The sequence below is a fragment of the Nannobrachium achirus genome (genome assembly GCF_963921795.1).
Source record: "Nannobrachium achirus genome assembly, chromosome: 3".
NCBI classification, from domain to species: domain Eukaryota; kingdom Metazoa; phylum Chordata; class Actinopteri; order Myctophiformes; family Myctophidae; genus Nannobrachium; species Nannobrachium achirus.
In genome coordinates this window covers 53,015,650-53,034,320 of record NC_137812.1, presented here as the reverse complement: position 1 = coordinate 53,034,320, position 18,671 = coordinate 53,015,650, and the positions used below count along the sequence as shown (strand labels likewise).

Here is an 18,671-nt window from a genome sequence, read left to right as displayed (position 1 = left end):
CAGGGCACTTATGAGCTGGGATAGATGATAATGTCCAGTTGAGTTAAGCAAGAAACATTCTCACCAATTGGACAAGGCTGACATCTGGTTCTGACAGCTCAGGGTTCAGTCTAGTCTCGCATTCTGTTTCAGTGTCCAGCCTGCCATTAGTAAGCCAGAGGAGATGAGATTCTGTCACCTTGGCTTGTTGCCATCTGTTTGGCGCTGACTGACAAGTGAGGGGATTAACTCCAGTCCTTCTCCATTAGGATGCTGCCCACAGAAATAGACTGGTCTCGAGCCCCGAGAAGGAGCAGGTGGACAAAACCCTCAGAGACTACTATATTATATGATGGTGTTGCTGTGGCCTCTGCAGATATGATTGCCACTTTCTACAGAGCAGTGATGCTCAATTTGGGCAATGTTTTTGAATGGGATGGCCTAGAGATCCTCGAGATTTGAAACATTGCTGGTTTTAATCTCAGAAGTAGCAGAAATAGTCAGAGAGAGGAAAAGGATTGAGAAATGTTGTTGTTGTTGTTGTCCCACCTTAACTGTTGAGTTGACATTCATAATCCGAATCAACTTTATTGTCACATCACAGATTTACAAGTGTAAGGCTACTGTCACATCTTCATTTCGATTGCCAGAAATTCCCCCACAGAAGATCAGTGTCCATTTTCACTTGAGGTGAATTTCAAAATTTCCATTTTCTTTTTTCTTTTTTCATGGCCGTCTTTTTCCAATTGTTTTCAATGGGAACAGAGCATTTTCACATTCACACAGAAAGCCACGCAATGGCAACAAAATACTCCATTCCCATTGAAAACCATTTAAAAAAGACAGCCACATAAGTAGACGCCCCGCCCCCAATGGTGTCAAAGCTGGTGAAAAAACATGGTACTTGTGTAAAGGAGCATTCAATCATGTGCTGTCAAAGGTTCCCGGAGAGGCTACAGTGAGAGCAATGCTACAGCTGAGATAAGAAATGTGGACTTAGCTTTTACTAATCTGGTCAAAGACAATGGCCAATACCAATCATCGTCTATTACCACTCTTTCTTAAAATGTTGAATGTATGAACCTTTCTCAACATATGACGTTTATGCAAATTCAAATCTAATTGCGATTAGACGATTATGTAATAATTGTGACAACCCTAACAATAAATAATCTCTTATAATAATAATAATCTCTTTGTCTCTTCTCTTGCTAAAATACTAAAATACTTTTCACCCTCTTGGAGCGAGCCTGCATATTGGTCTCTAGAGTTTTGACTTGACCATTCTCCAGACAAATGAACTATTGATTCCATGGGCAAATATTCCTTCACAATCAATTCTTACTGAATTCATTGTTTTATTGAATGCTGCCCCCTTGCTATAGTTTCAATTATTATTTATAGGCGCTGTGCTGGACTGTTGGGTAGACACTTATTTGTCATTCATCATATGGGAGCAGTTTGTCTCCCGAGTCATAGAGACCTCGTTCTTTTGAGTGTGATAAACATGGATCCTGTGCTGTATACAGCACCGTTCATAACCACTGCTGTATTCTTTTAGTTTTTCTCCTTATTTAACCAGGTGAGTACCATAGAGATACTTTACTATCACCACTACTACCTTTTGGTCTGCTTCAGCTGGACTTCAACCATTGAGATAATTATCTTTTTTTACAAGGGAGCCCTGGCCAATAAAGCAACAAGCAGGGATTATATCCCCCTGTCGGGAGAAAAAAAGCAGTTTCAGTTTTCCCTGTAGGTGATGGCCTTCCTCCAATTAGGATAGAGTGGGGGCAGGTCTTGGTGTGTTCAAGGCCCCATTTGATCGTGATTGGAGGAATAAAGTAAAGTAAAACTGTTGCAGAATTTTGTAATGTCTGAAGTAAACTTTTTAAAATCACCCAAAGGAACAAAGTGCTCCATTTTAATGTCTTTCTGTAGATCATTCCAGGACCATGCAGCAATAAAAACTAAATGCCACTTTCCAAAATCCAATCTCAGGGTCAAAATGAGCTAAATCTGTCAAGTTCAGATTTACCCTGCTCCCCAAGGTATTATTTAGAATATTTTGGAAAGCCCCAGTTGTTATACCAGGTAACAGGTTGACTACACCTCTAGCCTTTCCAAGCACGCTGTTCTTTTTCCTTACCTCTGAGTGGACAGACCTTTTCAGCAATGACCCACAAATATCGAAACATAGTTTGTCAAAACTAAACCCAAACTAATGTGTCATGATGATAATTATTATTATCTTTAAAAAAAGAAAGAAGTATTGCACCCTAGGTTACAATGCCAGCCTGACAGCGTGTCGCAGGTTCGAATCCCGTTCCCGATGACCTTTGCTGCGTTTCACTCCTCATCTCTCTCCCCATTTCCTGTAATAAAAAGGCATACCCCCCCCCCCCTATTCTAGTGTGTACTGTGTGGCTGATATACCTACATTTCTATACCTAAATTAATACATTATGAAGGAATAAACACAGTGGGCTACCACATGGATTCAACTCCAGAAAGAGAGTTTATTCACACATGGCTCACTATTACAATTGCACACACACAGGTCCTACTTTAACATCAGCACATGTCACTTGCTGTTTTGTTGATCATACAGTATTAGCTTCTCACTGGCTGTCCTTAAAGCCATACTGTGTAAGATGCCCAACTAGTGGTCATTAGCCCTATAGCAAACCGCGGTCGCGTCCGCGTCTTTCGGACGTTTTTCGTACCTTCAGACCCCCGCGTCTGCCTCCACCTCGCTGAGATCTATCTTTTAAGGGGTCCCTTGTTCCTGTGCGTTCAGTAATTCCAGAGATACGGACTCCTTCACCCTGCCTGGTAGGCGAAATTACCTAGAGAAGGGATGGTACAAACGGGCGACAACAAATATGGCTGCCATAGCGACCCCACTTCAAGATGCGCTGTGATTGGCCGGCAGTTGTATAACCCTCGCTGTGATTGGCCGGTAGTGTGATGACGCAATTTTGGCGCGAGATCCGGTCCACGGCAAGGATCTCAGTTTACATACAGAGAAGGCTTTACAGGCTGAAATTCACGGTGCGGATCTTCTAAAACTTTTGTGATTTAATAGTTAGGAGAATTTTAAGATTTGTTTTATAAAAAAAGTTACATAGTACAACTTTAAAGGGATATTCCACTTTCAAAAACACTTTTTGTCATTGTATGGTCTAATCAGGCTTGTATGAACACCCTGAACAGTTTTTAATTTTCTTCATTCAGTATTTACATATTTGATGTAAATGTTACCAGGCCCGACACGCCCATGCCTCTCCCCACACACACTCATTGTAACTTCAAACTCCATTTTAACCATGATAGATTCATTAAAAATACCCATTATTTTTTCTGGTGACTCATAATACCCTCCTAATACGTGAGCAGGCCGTGTTTTTTCCATAACGTTTTTCATGTCTTTTTTATATATTTTTATTGTATTTAATTTTTTCCATTTTCACAAAGAATTATTAAAAATACATGAAAAACGTTATGGAAAAAACATGGTCTGCTCACGTATTAGGAGGGTAGTTTGAGTCACCAGAAAAAATAATGGGTATTTTTTATGAATCTATCATGGTTAAAATGGAGTTTGAAGTTACAATGAGTGTGTGTGGGGAGAGGCCCTGGGCCTGGAGGGCCTGGTAACTTTTACATCAAATATCTAAATACTGAATGAAGAAAACTAAAAACTGTTCAGGGTGTTCATACAAGCCTGATTAGACCATACAATGACAAAAAGTTTTTTGAAAGTGTAATATCCCTTTAATTCCCAACCCATACAATACATGCATTTTCGTTTTAAATTTGGAAGAACATCTATTATGTGTCGAAGTGTCTCTGAGCAACTTATGACTTTCAACCCATAATTGTAGCCCGAGCCCTATACTAATAGAGCTCACTGCTCCTAAATATACTGCTCAAAGAAATGAAGGGAACAAAATGTTACCTTAATTTATTTGAATTTATTTGAGTATAGTATCTGTAGTACTTCTCAAAGAAAGCTCAAAGAATTAAGGGAACATTTTGTTCCCTTCATTTCTTTGAGCAGTGTAGTTAGTATGCTATGGAGATGGAGATATGAAGATCCCTGTGATGTCAGGGGAACCAAATCCCTTTGGCCAGATCGCCAAGACATGGCCCTTAGGCGTCTTACTGGTGTTATATATAACATTTTTATCTTTATTAATTTTATATGACAACAGGGGGAAACAAAAACCCTGCTCGGAATTGCCATACCAGGACAAAGGCTTTTAGTGTTTGTGTGTTCAAAATGTATGTGAATTTCTCAGTGCACTCACAGAATAATATTTTTACAGCAGGATATGGACAGCAATGGCGTTAGATTTATGAAACCGCGTAGGATGAACACACAGTTATCTTTCCATTCTTCTCGGAATGTTCGGTTTTCACTGTTAACTTTCCTCTTTAGACTTTTGGATGAAAAACCTCTGTACAGAGAAGCTTATAAGACGAGAGGTTAGTAGTGACTTTCATTTCTGAAGAATATCTATGACCATAAGATGGGGCAGCAGTGGCCTCAAGGATAGAGGAGCGCAATTGTGACCGAAAGGTTCTTGGTTTGATCCCAAGGAAAGATCTGGGAGGGGAAGTGAATGGCCCCCACTTAAGCCCTCCTACAACACAGCTGAAGTGCCCTTGAGCAAGGCATTGAACCTAACTACTCCAGTGGAGCTATTGGAGCTGCTCAGTGGCCAACAGTACAACCACAACAGTATTGTGGTTGTACTGGCCAGTTTCTGTGTGTGTGTGTGTGTGTGTGTGTGTGTGTGTGTGTGTGTGTGTGTGTGTGTGTGTGTGTGTGTGTGTGTGTGTGTGTGTGTGTGTGTGTGTGTGTGTGTGTGTGTGTGTGTGTGTGTGTGTGTGTGTGTGTGTGTGGTTGGACTGGCCGGTTTCTGTGTGTGTCTGTGTGTGCAGGGCGTTGCTGAAAAAATCACACCCGTGTGAACTGAGCGGTGGTTTACCCACCTAGTCTCAACAGCACCCTCTTACCCACCAACCCCTCCCCCCTTCCCCCCTGTGTGTGTGTGTGTGTGTGTGTGCGTGCGTGTGCGTGTGTGTGTGTGTGCCTGGCCTGGCCTGGCCTGAAAACAGCGCCCCTCCCTTAACATGTGTGGTCAAAAAAGGTACTACACCACAGGCTTCAGGCTACATACAGACCCACCCACCCACCCACATACAAACATACCTACACACACGGCCACGCTATGGAGACGGTGTGACCACCGCTCAAAAGAGCACTCAGCATACCTACCCTGAGTATATAAAGATTAGAATAATTATTCCGTTGCTTATTACTTTTTATGCACTCCTGTAACTTTCACCAGCAATACATAAATACAACATTTATAATAATAATAAATATGAACAGAACATTGCAGCAATGCCCCAGGAGAGTGTCTCCCCTGAGACCGGGAGGTCAGGGTTCAATCCCTGGCCAGGTCATACAAAAGAATATAAAGTGGGACACAATGTGTCCCTGTTTGGCACTCAGCATCAAGGGTTGATTGGGGTTAAATCCCTGTGACATACATGTCCAATGGGTGTACTTGTACATCATGACTGGGGATGTACAGAAACAGAAGACAGGCCGCATGGCTCAGGCACTGTACAGTACTTACTTACAATGCCCCCATACTTCATACTTGGAATTGTTTCTCATTTGTTCCTATGACTTTCAATTTACAATTTAGGCATTTAGGAGATTAATCCAGAGCGACTTTCAGAACGTGAACTGAATAATACGACAGAATTCTTAGATGTGAATGGGCTGTGTTCATAGTGGCAGCAGGCAGTAATCATGACATCCTCATTTTTCTGCCCCTGCCCTGGGCTCCTTATCACACAAACATGTGCATCCCTTTCATTTTCACTTATGACAGCCTAGAGAGATCTGGCGCGCGCGCGTGCGTGTGTGTGTGAGAGAGAGATTGTGCAGGGCGTTGTTGAAAAAGAGCACTCAGCATACCTACCTGCCTACCTGGGTATAAAGATATAAAGAATAATTATGGCGTTGCTTATTACTTTTCACACAACATATGCACTTCTGTAACTTTCACCAGCAATACATAAATAAAAATCACACCCGTGTGAAGTGGAGCTGTGTGTGTGTGTGTGTGTGTGTGTGTGTGTGTGTGTGTGTGTGTGTGTGTGTGTGTGTGTGTGTGTGTGTGTGTGTGTGTGTGTGTGTGTGTGTGTGTGGATCATGTGTACCGATTTTTGTGACATTTGAAGAAAATATGTAGGAAAAGGAGCAAAAAGTGTGTTTTGGAGAAAATTCAAGATGGCGGAAAATCTATCATGGCGCAAATGGGCGTGGCCTATATGGGGAGATGTGTCATGACCCAAGGAATCCAGGGAAAAAATAATTTTAATTTTCCGACCTACGGTTCAAGAGTTACAGGCCAAAACGTAAAGTGGGGTGTTATGGCGCCACCATGCGGCCAAATGACACAATTATTTTTTATTTAATCCTTGAAATCATTATGAACCTCCTCTCCAAGTCTTGAAACTCTAGCCCCTATGGTTTGCGAGAGACAAATAATTGAATGTGAGTTTTTGCAATTCCCATTATAAGTCAATGGGGAAAATTAATTCACTAATAAATTAATATCAATTAAACTATAGAACCTTTCTCTTAGAAAAGTAATAGCCCACGATTCCCGAGTAAGCCGGTCGATTTGACATATGGCGCGAGTGTGTGGTGGCAAAACTGTGGGACTAGTGGCGTGCCGAAGTTTAGGAAGTTCAGGCTACATACACACACACACACACACACACACACACACACAGATAGACAGACAGACCCACACGGCCACGTATAGGGAGCCTGTGCTTCACACAGCTCCAAAAAAATAAAAAATATGAACAGAAAATTGCAGCAACCTTGTGGTATGGATAACAACAACAACAACAACCGCATAATGTGTTTATTGGTACAACCCTTGTGAGAAGTAAGATGTTGGCTACTTACATTTTCCTGTTGTGATGTTTTAATGCAAAACAGACAGCATGGAGCACGGAGTCAGCTTTGTTTTTTGCTGTGGATAGCATTCCCCCTCAGAAACACGATGAGCTGCCCAATCCAATGTGCATCCAATACTAGGACTGCAACGGTATGGATTTCTTTCTTAATGCTGTGAAGAAGCACCCACTGACTTAATATTAAAATATGTTTTTTATTAGGTGTTTTTTTATTAGCTATTAACCTATGCCATTTCAGAGCAGCGCTACTGGTTGACCAAATGATCATCATATCATTACTGCATTTCAATAGAAACTCATACTTACTGTATCTCTCTGCCAGGCCCAAAACTGGCCAGTTTCTGTGTGTGTGTGTGTGTGTGTGTGTGTGTGTGTGTGTGTGTGTGTGTGTGTGTGTGTGTGTGTGTGTGTGTGTGTGTGTGTGCGTGTGCGCAGGGTGTTGCTGAAAAAGAGCACTCAGCATACCTACCCTGGGTATATAAAGATAACTAAAGATTAGAATAATTATTGCGTTGCTTATTACTTTTCACACAACATATGCACTCCTGTAACTTTCACCAGCAATACATAAATACAACATTTATAATAATAATAAATATGAACAGAACATTGCAGCAATGCCCCAGGAGAGTGTCTCCCCTGAGACCGGGAGGTCAGGGTTCAATCCCTGGCCAGGTCATACAAAAGAATATAAAGTGGGACACAATGCGTCCCTGTTTGGCACTCAGCATCAAGGGTTGATTGGGGTTAAATCCCTGTGACATACATGTCCAATGGGTGTACTTGTACATCATGGCTGGGGATGTACAGAAACAGAAGACAGGCCGCATGGCTCAGGAACTGTACAGTAGTTACTTACAATGCCCCCATACTTCATACTTAAAATTGTTTCTCATTTGTTCCTATGACTTTCAATTTACAATTTAGGCATTTAGGAGATTAATCCAGAGCGACTTTCAGAACGTGAACTGAATAATACGACAGAATTCTTAGATGTGAATGGGCTGTGTTCATAGTGGCAGCAGGCAGTAATCATGACATCCTCATTTTCCTGCCCCTGCCCTGGGCTCCTTATCACACAAACATGTACATCCCTTTCATTTTCACTTATGACAGCCTAGAGAGGTGTGTGTGTGTGTGTGTGTGTGTGTGTGTGTGTGTGTGTGTGTGTGTGTGTGTGTGTGTGTGTGTGTGTGTGTGTGTGTGTGTGTGTGTGTGTGTGTGTGTACCTGTATATACCTGGGTATAAAGAAATACCAGTAAGACTCCCTAATCGGGAGATAAGCGACCGTAGGTCGGTTATCTCCACAAATAGGGCAAAAATGTGTTTTTCCAAAATCTCCCTGATCCATGTTGATGACATGAGTGTAGACATACTGTGTAGTGATTGTCGTGATTTTAGGGCAAAATCTCTAGGAGCAGTGTCCAAAAATTTGTTTTTAAAAATCGGCCTGAAGGTGGCGCTATATGGGACAGATTCATGTTGATGGGATGAGTGTAGACATACTGTGTAGCGATTTGCGTGATTTTACGGCAAAAACTGTAGGAGCAGTGGCCAAAAATGTGTTTTAAAAATGGGCCTGAAGGTGGCGCTAGAAGAGGGCCATGTGAGAAATGAGGGGTGGGGTGTCCGCGTTGCCTTGGCGGACGAATAGGTACCGGCCCGGCTCTCCCGGACGCTCCCAGCCCGAGTTACGGCATTTTATGTGAGCTGCAGTGGAGGGGGTCACCACTTTTGCATCCATTCTGGAGCACCAGGAGTGGGTGGTCCCCAGGAATTCCCCGTGAGCAGCCCCGTTGGGGTGGTCATTTGGTAATTTTTGCACATTTGGTCATTTTTTACACCTGGGGGTCCCCCAGGGACCTGGGGGTCCCTGGATCTCCGGGGGTCCTTGGAGGTTGTAGTTTGGCAGGTAAGGAGTGTGTGTGGAAAATTTGGCATGGATGGGGGCAACGGTTGTGGAGATATGAGCAGGGCAAAAGTGTGAGGTGTGACGTGTGACAGACGGACGGACAGCCCGTGGAGGTTTTGATAGTAAATGCTCCCTACGGTTGCAATAATTATGGCGTTGCTTATTACTTTTCACACAACATATGCACTTCTGTAACTTTCACCAGCAATACATAAATAAAAAAATAAAAAAATATGAACAGAAAATTGCAGCAACCTTGTGGTATGGATAACAACAACCGCATAATGTGGTTATTGTTACAACCCTTGTGAGAAGTAAGATGTTGGCTACTTACATTTTCCTGTTGTGATGTTTTAATGCAAAACAGAAAGCATGGAGCACGGAGTCAGCTTTGTTTTTTGCTGTGGATAGCATTCCACCTCAGAAACACGATGAGCTGCCCAATCCAATGCACATCCAATACTAGGACTGCAACGGTATGGATTTTTTCTTAATGCTGTGAAGAAGCACCCCCTGACGTAATATTAAAATGTTTTTTTTATTAGGTGTTTTTTTATTAGCTGTAACCTATGCCATTTCAGAGCAGCGCTACTGGTTGACCAAATGATCATCATATCATTACTGCATTTCAATAGAAACTCATACTTACTGTATCTCTCTGCCAGGCCCAAAACCAGGCCCACGTCATGTTATTATTATTATTTGTGTGTGTTAGGGGTGCAGCGGTTTACGGTTTAAAACCGAACCGTACGGTACGCCCTGCACGGGTCAATACGCCTTTATGGACCACAATTCTTCAGTCTTGCAAAAATAAATAAATGACTTGCAGAGTTGCCCGTGATCCGTGAGTGAATCTGCCTGATGTTACTCGCCAAAAACAGCAGATCCACAAGCATGATGACACATAGGGAGCCTGTAGATCGTCTATATTCGGCCGGTGACACCATTTCATTAATAAATTAGCAGATTTCCATAATTGATTTGGCTCTACCTAATATTGATGTGCTCTGTGCTGCTCTCAGTCACCAGGAGCTCATTAAGTTATTTCCAGTCCCAACAAAATACTCTGTGACTGTTCATAACAACTCTTCTTGCAATCATTATTAGCATAGCATCCTTAAATCCTTATGTGTGAATAAAGTGATCCTTATGTTTAGTTTAGTTTTCTTTGCGACAGATCTCCCCTCCCCTCTTTGTCCACTACTGTATATAGTCATATGTCATACTGTAGATGCATCATAGATGACAGACGTCATAGACTGGAGGAGATATGCACGTGTATTTCAGAATTCTGTCTCCACAGCATGTATTTGAGTGTCTCCCCTGTGACTGGGAGGTCAGGGTTCAATCCCTGGCCAGGTCTTACAAAAGAATATAAAGTCGGACTCAATGCGTCCCTGTTTGGCACTCAGCATCAAGGGTTGATTGGGGTTAAATCCCTGTGACATACATGTCCAATGGGTGTACTTGTACATCATGGCTGGGGATGTACAGAAACAGGAGACAGGCCGCATGGCATGGCTCAGGAACTGTACTTACTTACAATGCCCCAGAGGTTTTCCATACTTTCCTACTTGGAATTGTTTCTCATTTGTTCCTATGACTTTCAATTTACAATTTAGGCATTTAGGAGACGCTCTTAATCCAGAGCGACTTTCAGAATGTGAACTGAATAATACGACAGTCATCATGACACCCTCATTTTTTCTGCCCTTGCCCTGGGCTCCTTATCACACAAACATGTGCGTCCCTTTCATTTTCTCTTATGACAGCCTAGAGAGATCTGTGTGTGTGTGTGTGTGTGTGTGTGTGTGTGTGTGTGTGTGTGTGTGTGTGTGTGTGTGTGTGTGTGTGTGTGTGTGTGTGTGTGTGTGTGTGTGTGTGTGTGTGTGTGTGTGTGTGTGTGTGTGTGTGTGTGCGCGCGCGCGCGATTATTGCCTATTGGTAATATAATCCATCATAAAAGGGAGTGGCAATTAACTGGGTCTATGCACAGAAGGTTCAAAGTTCAACTTCATTGTCAACATTACCAATCACAAAGTAAGAGGCACACAACAGCTATAGGCCCCTTTCACATAGAGACGCATGGAGACGCTGCCAATCTCATTTTGGATTTGTTACCAAAACGGCATTGCGTCACACCCTTTATGTATCAACGGCGAAAACATAAAAAAAGGACTTTAATTTAAACAAATAGTGGCAAATACCGTAGCTACTTGTATGTAGTTAATAAAGGACAGAAGCATGGATTTACAATACAATCTCAATCATCTCCTCAATAATGCCAGAACGCACAGCTGTGGAGACTCCACCACATGCTGATAGCAGGAAGAATAGAGTTGTATGCATCCTGGGGATGCAGTGATGCTTAGTTTAATGAGTCCTTTATTAAAAATATGGGTCAGGGGAAAAATCAGTGTTAGGGTGCAGTCACACAGAACTTTAATGCGGGCGGATTCTGCCAATGCTTTTCAATGGGGACGGAGTGGTTTGTTGCCATTGGCGGCTTTCTGCAAGGTGTTGGCAGAATCCGCCCGCATAGGTAGAATTAAATTATGGTGTGATCGCAATTGTAAACTGCAATTTGATCAGTGTTAAACACTAAACTACACAAATGTATCTAGGTGCAATGGGTGTGGCCCTCTTAAGCCCCAGGGGGGTCCAGGGGAAAAATCCGCCTAAAATGTATGCCCAAATTGGAACAGTTGTGGACACAAAACTACAATGATTGTGGCTAATCTTGTCCCACCAAATGTCAGCTAACCCCTGAAAATTCACAAATGCAGTGTAAAACATCACATTTCTCTTACCAAATTGTCCTGCTGTGATTATTTAGCTAGGAAAAGAGGATTGAAAAGACCTCAAGACCTCATTGAAAACATAAATATTGAATAGAGAAATTGTTCACCAAGGTGTCATCAATTGATAGGCAAAATTGTATGAATATATTCCAAACTATGTAAACTCTACAGATGTTTTAGTGAGAGTAGTGCTGTAATATTAGTAATGTTAAAGTATAGGGTGAAAAATGATAAAAACGAGTAACAATAAGTAGTAATAATACTGTAATATGAGTAATGTATGGATGAAAAGTACAATGGCAGCTGATTACTATACTGTAGGACCACTGTAACAATAATCAACAATGAAATTGTACTTTTATTTGGTCTCTATTGATTTATTGACAGCTGTTCAGAGGTCAACACCTTTTGCCCCCGCCGGCGGGGGCAATGGGGTTCAAGAGGTAGCCTTATATGGATAGATTTGTCTGGACCGGCATAATCCAATCATTTTGTTTGTGAGACTTATGGTTCTAAAGCAGTGGCTCAGGAGGTAGAGTGGCCGCAAGGGAACCGAAAGGTTCGATCGGGGGCTCCTCCAGAGTTAGTGTTGAGGTGTCCTTCCTTGACCTTGAGCAAGACACTGAACCCCTGCTCCAGATAAGCAGTTTGGTGCCGCGCGCGTGTGAGAATGTAAAGCAACAGGAATGGGTTGGGTGAAAGAGCAGTGTGGTAGCACAAAGATCAAACCCAGCCAGGCGGCAAGAACTGCAGTCCCTTACTGGGGCTTTTATTGAGAACAAAACCAAAACAAACTAAACACTTGTCAGGTCAGCACAATAATACTGGCTCCAACTGGAGCTATTACATAACTCATTGAAATGACCCGGCTGCTATCCAGCTCACCGGCCATAACAAAAATGTTTCTACTTACAAAAGTGTGTTTCCTCTGTGTATACCAAATAGCTCTTTCTTCTCTGGCTAACGAGCTCAACAGCTGTGAGTGTAAAGTGTATGCGGAGCTGTCTGGTGTCCATTGAGCCAGACAGTGCCTCACAGCTTTCTGCTGGTTTGTAATACAACACAAAGGTATTGCCTATAGTATTTTCACCACTAATATATCAATATTTTGAACATTTACGGGGGGTGGCACTACTTTATGTATGTGGGAACTCATTCATTACCCAGGCCACGACAAATCTCCCTGAAATATACCACAAACTGACCTTGTCATTTCTTTGAAATATAAAATAATACAGCGGGATGCCCTGAAGTGTTTTGACTAGGCTATTGCTCAACACTGATAGAATTCATAATGCAGCATGCAGCCGGGTTGGGGAAATGCTGCTAACCTGTCACCATGATGACCTTGGTCAGGCGCCAGGGCTGCACCGGCCCTCCATAGATGGATAGTTTTCCTCTCCATCCATACATCCTTTCCACTCCCTCTTAGACCGTCTCCCAACTCATTTCTTTTCAGTTCAGATATTTTTCTTTCTAATATTTTCAATACCACAGCTGTTCCTTTCATTTCTCTTCTCTCTTCTTTTTTTAGCATTGCTTTGTGACCCTATCTCTCTGAACAGATATACAGTTATAATGCATTATTATTTGATAGTATAGTATGGTTTGGCAACCAACAACACCTCAAAAGCAGTCTTGTCAGCATGCACAAACAGCTAAGAAGCTCATAGACAAGAGAGACAAAGCCCATACACTGTATGAACAGACGGTTATGAAACCATCCCCTTTTCTCTGAATACAAATCTCTACCATCAGGAAGACTGTAAGTGCAGTAGCTTTCATGCTGAACTCTTATGTAATCCTGTCTGATACACTGTGTTACTTTCTTCAACTCTAGTCTGATTGCATATTCTCAAAGGTAATATTTCTGAAACCACTCACCCTGCTCACACATTTTTCCAGCTGTCGTCCCCTCAAACAGCCTTGCTTCAAAAACAGCTTTGGGACATGAAACTCACTAAAATGATGCCTTCTTGAAAATCCCTGCATTCAATCACTGCCATGTGTTGTTTTATGATCTGTTGTGTCACTGTTGGATACTTATATCTCATTTCACTAATTGATACTGTGTGGCTATTAAAGCAGTATACACCGAAGTTGTCTGCCATTTGGAGATAAACAGCCAGTGATGAGCAGGAGCAGATGTAACCATTTTCAATGCACATTAACAACCTGCTACAGAAAATGGTTTATGCATTATTCCTCCCCCCCCCCTCCCAACACCACGACCACCTCATCTTCATCTTATCTTTATTTCAGACACCAATAGCAGCTCATGAGACCTCAATAACACATTAATCAAAATAGACCCCCATAATGTCAGCCACCTTACACTGTCTCTATGAATATTGATTAGATATTGGGGGTGGGGGTTAATGAGTGAATCTTTTTGTTATTTCATTCCAATATCAGATAGTTACAGACCGAACATAAAACCTTGGTGATGTCAGTGGTGTCAGGTGGACTAAGATGGGCTCACTTTTCCCTGCAGGCTGTAAGAGTGTCTGTTATGTCTGCCTCAGCCCTGGTTTGAATTCTGTTGCTCTTCCAAGTTCCAACATAAAGAGATTCATGTTCATCCATTAGCTCTGAGTATTTTGTTGTATTTCTGGGCATGGCCCTTGGCCCCTTTCACATCCCCACCCTATGTTTCAGCCATCTAGGTGCAGTAAAGAAAACCTAGAAATCAATAAAGGAAGATTAAAAACCAACTGAATTGCCTTTTTCCAACCATATCCATCTCAGTGTTTCCAATCTCCACACACAGCATACATTTGTCCCCTCAGGCTATGGGATCTACACATTTTGCGATTTAAACTTATTGCATTGTGCACTGCAACAAGGCAGTGCTTGATGAAGGCTATATTTTACTGCGTAATTCTTTCTCACCAAATCTTTCCAGAAACATTTTAGTCCAGCTACATGTGCCACCTTCTATTGTCTAGCATAGGTTTGGCTGGTTTGAAAGACTGATTGACAATGCTTGTCATAATATTAGGCCTATTGGATAAAATTTTGAACTAATTAACTTTTGATATTAAAAAATACTAAATACTCAAAAAGGTGATCATCAATTGTTTTGGCAATTGTCATCTGTTGTTAACTATGTCCCCAGTATAACCATGGATATGCTTTAAAAGTGTGAAAACATATGTTTCTTTAGACATTCCTATGAGTTCCTACTGTACTGTGCAGTATGCATGTCATAAGAAAGGCATTGCCTACTACATTGCAGCATCCCTGTACTTCCTGACTGACTGCAGACAGTATTTGGTAGGCATGACATGCTGCAGCTGTGGCCTTGTAAAAGAAATTGCATTTTTTATTTTATTGTGGGCCATGACATTCAGGGCACTTTACATGACACAGTATTTGCATCCTATTGACAAGCATGGGCATATAAACTGCTGGAGTCAACCGGGTGTTGGAATTTTAACCATGTCGAAAATCTCTCTTGTACACTCTTATGCTCTCACACACACAACCACGATTCATCTTCAGCGAAGAGACAAATTGCATTGGTCCTTGTGATTGATGCTCACCACTTGATCCATGCACCTTTCCCATTAGCAGCAGGCACCAGCATCTCTGCGGAACAAATGCACCATGACTACAAATGTGTCTGCACAAAGTACCTTTGACACAAAGCAAAGGCTAATGAGAGAACAGTGTAGTGCTGCTGTTTTGTTCCTGCTTATCTATGCTGCAGAGCTGCTGGCATTTTACTCTGCAACTCCAGTCTGGAATGATGGTACATCATGCAATCCCTCCCGAGGAAGTGTTCAGGTTTCAGGTTTAAAGGTAGGGTAAGTGATTTAATTGAAGTTTCAGTTTTCATGTAGGTGACAGGCGGGGGCCTTCTTCCAATTATGATCAAGTGGGGGCGGGCCTACACTCGACCATGATTGAAGGAAGGCCACACAAAGGTATTGCCTATAGTATTTTCACCACTAATATATCAATATTTCAAACATTTACACAGATAAACAGAGGATTGGAGGAAAACCTGTCTCCGCCACCAAAACTGAAACTGCTTTTTTCTCCTCACAGGGGATAAGGCTGAAGTCCAAATATGGACCAAACACTATAGTAATAGTATTATCAGATCATAGACCCATTTTGTTTTTTTAATTAAACAAAATCACTTAACCTACCTACCTTTAAGGTTAATGTTATTCTTCTCATTGCAGGCTGTGCAAAAAGCAATAATGATATACAGGTACCGGTAAAGTGCCCTCAGGGCTATAGTGCAAGTAAAACACAGCAATAAAAACAGAGAGCACCCAGGTCATCATACAACAAGCAGTAAATGTAAAACTTCGCTTGAATTGAAGTGTAGATCATCATCAGTGTGTCCGATTTCTAAAGTCGAACCAGGATCACAAATCCAACAGCCAAGGGAAAAAGCTGTTTTTGAATTCTGGTCCTCCTAATACTCATAAATCTCCCTCCTCCAGGCTGCAGCAGGTCAAACAGTCCACATCTGACTGGGTCTATGACTGGGTAATCTAGGAATCCTTCATGATGCTGCAGATTTTAACTTGTGTACTCTTAGTGGAGCATAACATTGTCAATACATGTCCGTCTATTCACAGCTGTGGCCATAAACAGACCGTTTTCCCGTAACTGTTAACTACTTCGCATTGTAAGCTTGTAGATCGTTTTCCCCGGAATAAGGTTGCTGGGGGTTAAAATGCATCAAAACTAGAGTTCTCATATTTTGTCCAAAGTACATACTGTAGCACATTGTTTGTAATTGCATTGCACCGCCACTATTGTAAGAGCACATTGTATTGGGCACTGTTGTGCTTATGTACCATACCACCTTTCCCTTAGCCCATTGGCAAGTACAGTACATGCATTGGAATTAGTCCATTTTAAAACACTGATGAAATGCCTCGACATGAGAAAACCCAGTCAAAGCTGTGTATATCTTTGTATTTTGGATTATTTTAAAGCTCAATCTTAGAACCAGTGAAGTGCAAGAAACTCTAGATATGCCCTCGACTACTCAATTGCTATGCTTCAATGGCGCCGTGGTATTGTCTTATCCGAACGAGGCTGCTCTTGCTTACAGTGATAGCTATTGATTGGATGACTTCCCTGGCAGAGGGCAGGATTGCGTCGCATTGGGAGTCTAAGTGGTTGTCAGGTCCCCTTTTGTCAGCACTTTCTGTGATGAAGGAAACTAAGGGATGCTTATTATTTCAGCTATTACTAATACTATACTATTGTACTATACAAAATATAGATGACTGATAGCAAAACAACGACACTGTCGTATGACAAAGCATAAACTAGGCTGATGGCTACTGTAGCCTTCCTGCCTTCAATTGATGTGAACCCTATGCCAGATGTGTCTGCCATATTAACTGCTAACCAGTTCTAACCAGTAGGTCCATTTACATTTTAATGGTGCAGGACCTCAGGTTAATGTTGTGAATCAGCTAAGCTATTAAATCAGTTGGACCATGAAATAATGGCAGATAACCCCAGTTCTTTAGATACAGGCTCGTTGACGTAGGCCTACAGTGCAGTAAAGTGATAAGGCTGTGTCCATAATGTGTTGCAAATACCTACTGCATACTGGAATTACATTATTCAGCAAGTGCATTGTTATATGAATGTATTGGAAGACCTTGATCCATATGTAACAACAGCAGCATCAGGTGACTTCAGGTCACTTGGGATTTTGATAAATCAGCCATATTCAGTTAAATAATACTGAATTCAAAATAAGCAGCAGTTGTTTTTGTGTAGCCCAATGGCTACTTTGATTTTATATTACTGTACATGTTCCCATACAGTACATACTGTAAACATGTCATAAGAGAGGCATTGCCTACATTACAGAATGCCTTTACTTCATGACAGCAGTAGTTAATTACAATCCAAATACTTTACACGTTCCTGCAGTTATTTACTGTACATAATTGAACATCTGTTTCCATGCCTGTTAGATAATTCTGTATCTCTGCTACGGTATGTTGCTCACTATATCCTGGTTAAATGATTAGTTTATTTACACAGTGGTAACTTCCCATAAGCCTATTAGTTTAGTCATCTATGGAGAAAAAGAAGTGTGCTATCATGTAATTAGGCTATTTGATTAATGATTGATTGATGAATTAATCATGAAGCCCCATTTCAGAGGCTGGCACATTAACCAAAGGGCTGTGGCTGTTCTGCTCACTCACACACAGTGTTCTGAACAATGAGCTGAGCAGTAGTAATCCTGTTGGCCAGGCAGGGTGATGAGCTGTTTATGTGGCAGTGTGTTCACCACAATCAATATGGTCTGGAACTTTCAGCCTAGGAAGATTTATTGAGGAAAAAAAACAGCATTTCATCACAATAAATTCTATGCAAGGCTGTGCATCAGCGAAAATAATTGACGGATTAGTCCGTTTACTTTGCTTTTGAGAGCTGTTGGGATTACTGTGTAATGCTTAGGACTGTAGGGAGGATGGATGCATCCTCCATGTATCCTTATACTATTTGTCTGTATTGTGTGGGTGCCTGTCCATCATTAGACCTGTCATATAATCACCTGAATGCAATGATTTGACTTGATCACAATTATTTTGCATAGACGTTTCATAATTTTCATTAGTCTGTATTAAAAACAGCTGGATGAAATTATCCTAATTGTCAATTCCATGTCGATGTCAATATTTTATAATCACATAAAAAACAGGTGTTCCTATTTTGGGCATGCATGCACGGAAAACATTTTTAGAAATGCTGGAAAAACATTTTGCCTCTTTGGGTACCAGCATACTCGAACAATGCAAATAGGGAATGCATGCCCCGCTCTTTTATGCAGTACTCATTGTCAGTGTACCCGTTTTTTAACCGTCTATTTGTCTGTCCCTTTTGTGCCCATATAGTATATATTAGCACTGGCCCAGAGTGTTGGCGACTTCTCTAAACGCTCTAAACGAATTCCTTGTCCTGT

At 41.6% G+C, this 18,671-nt stretch overlaps 1 protein-coding gene across 1 annotated transcript in view; it reads left to right on the top strand.

Annotated features, from left to right (window-relative positions):
• Positions 1-18,671, top strand: part of LOC308282320 (calcium uniporter regulatory subunit MCUb, mitochondrial-like) — a gene marked incomplete at its 5' end in the record, with an annotated part of 90,338 nt that overhangs the window by 64,567 nt on the left and 7,100 nt on the right. Inside the window, one exon of the mRNA XM_080722665.1 lies at positions 16,171-16,216. Within this exon, the coding sequence (XP_080578791.1) occupies positions 16,171-16,216 (46 nt within the window). The remainder of the gene's footprint in view (positions 1-16,170; positions 16,217-18,671) is intronic.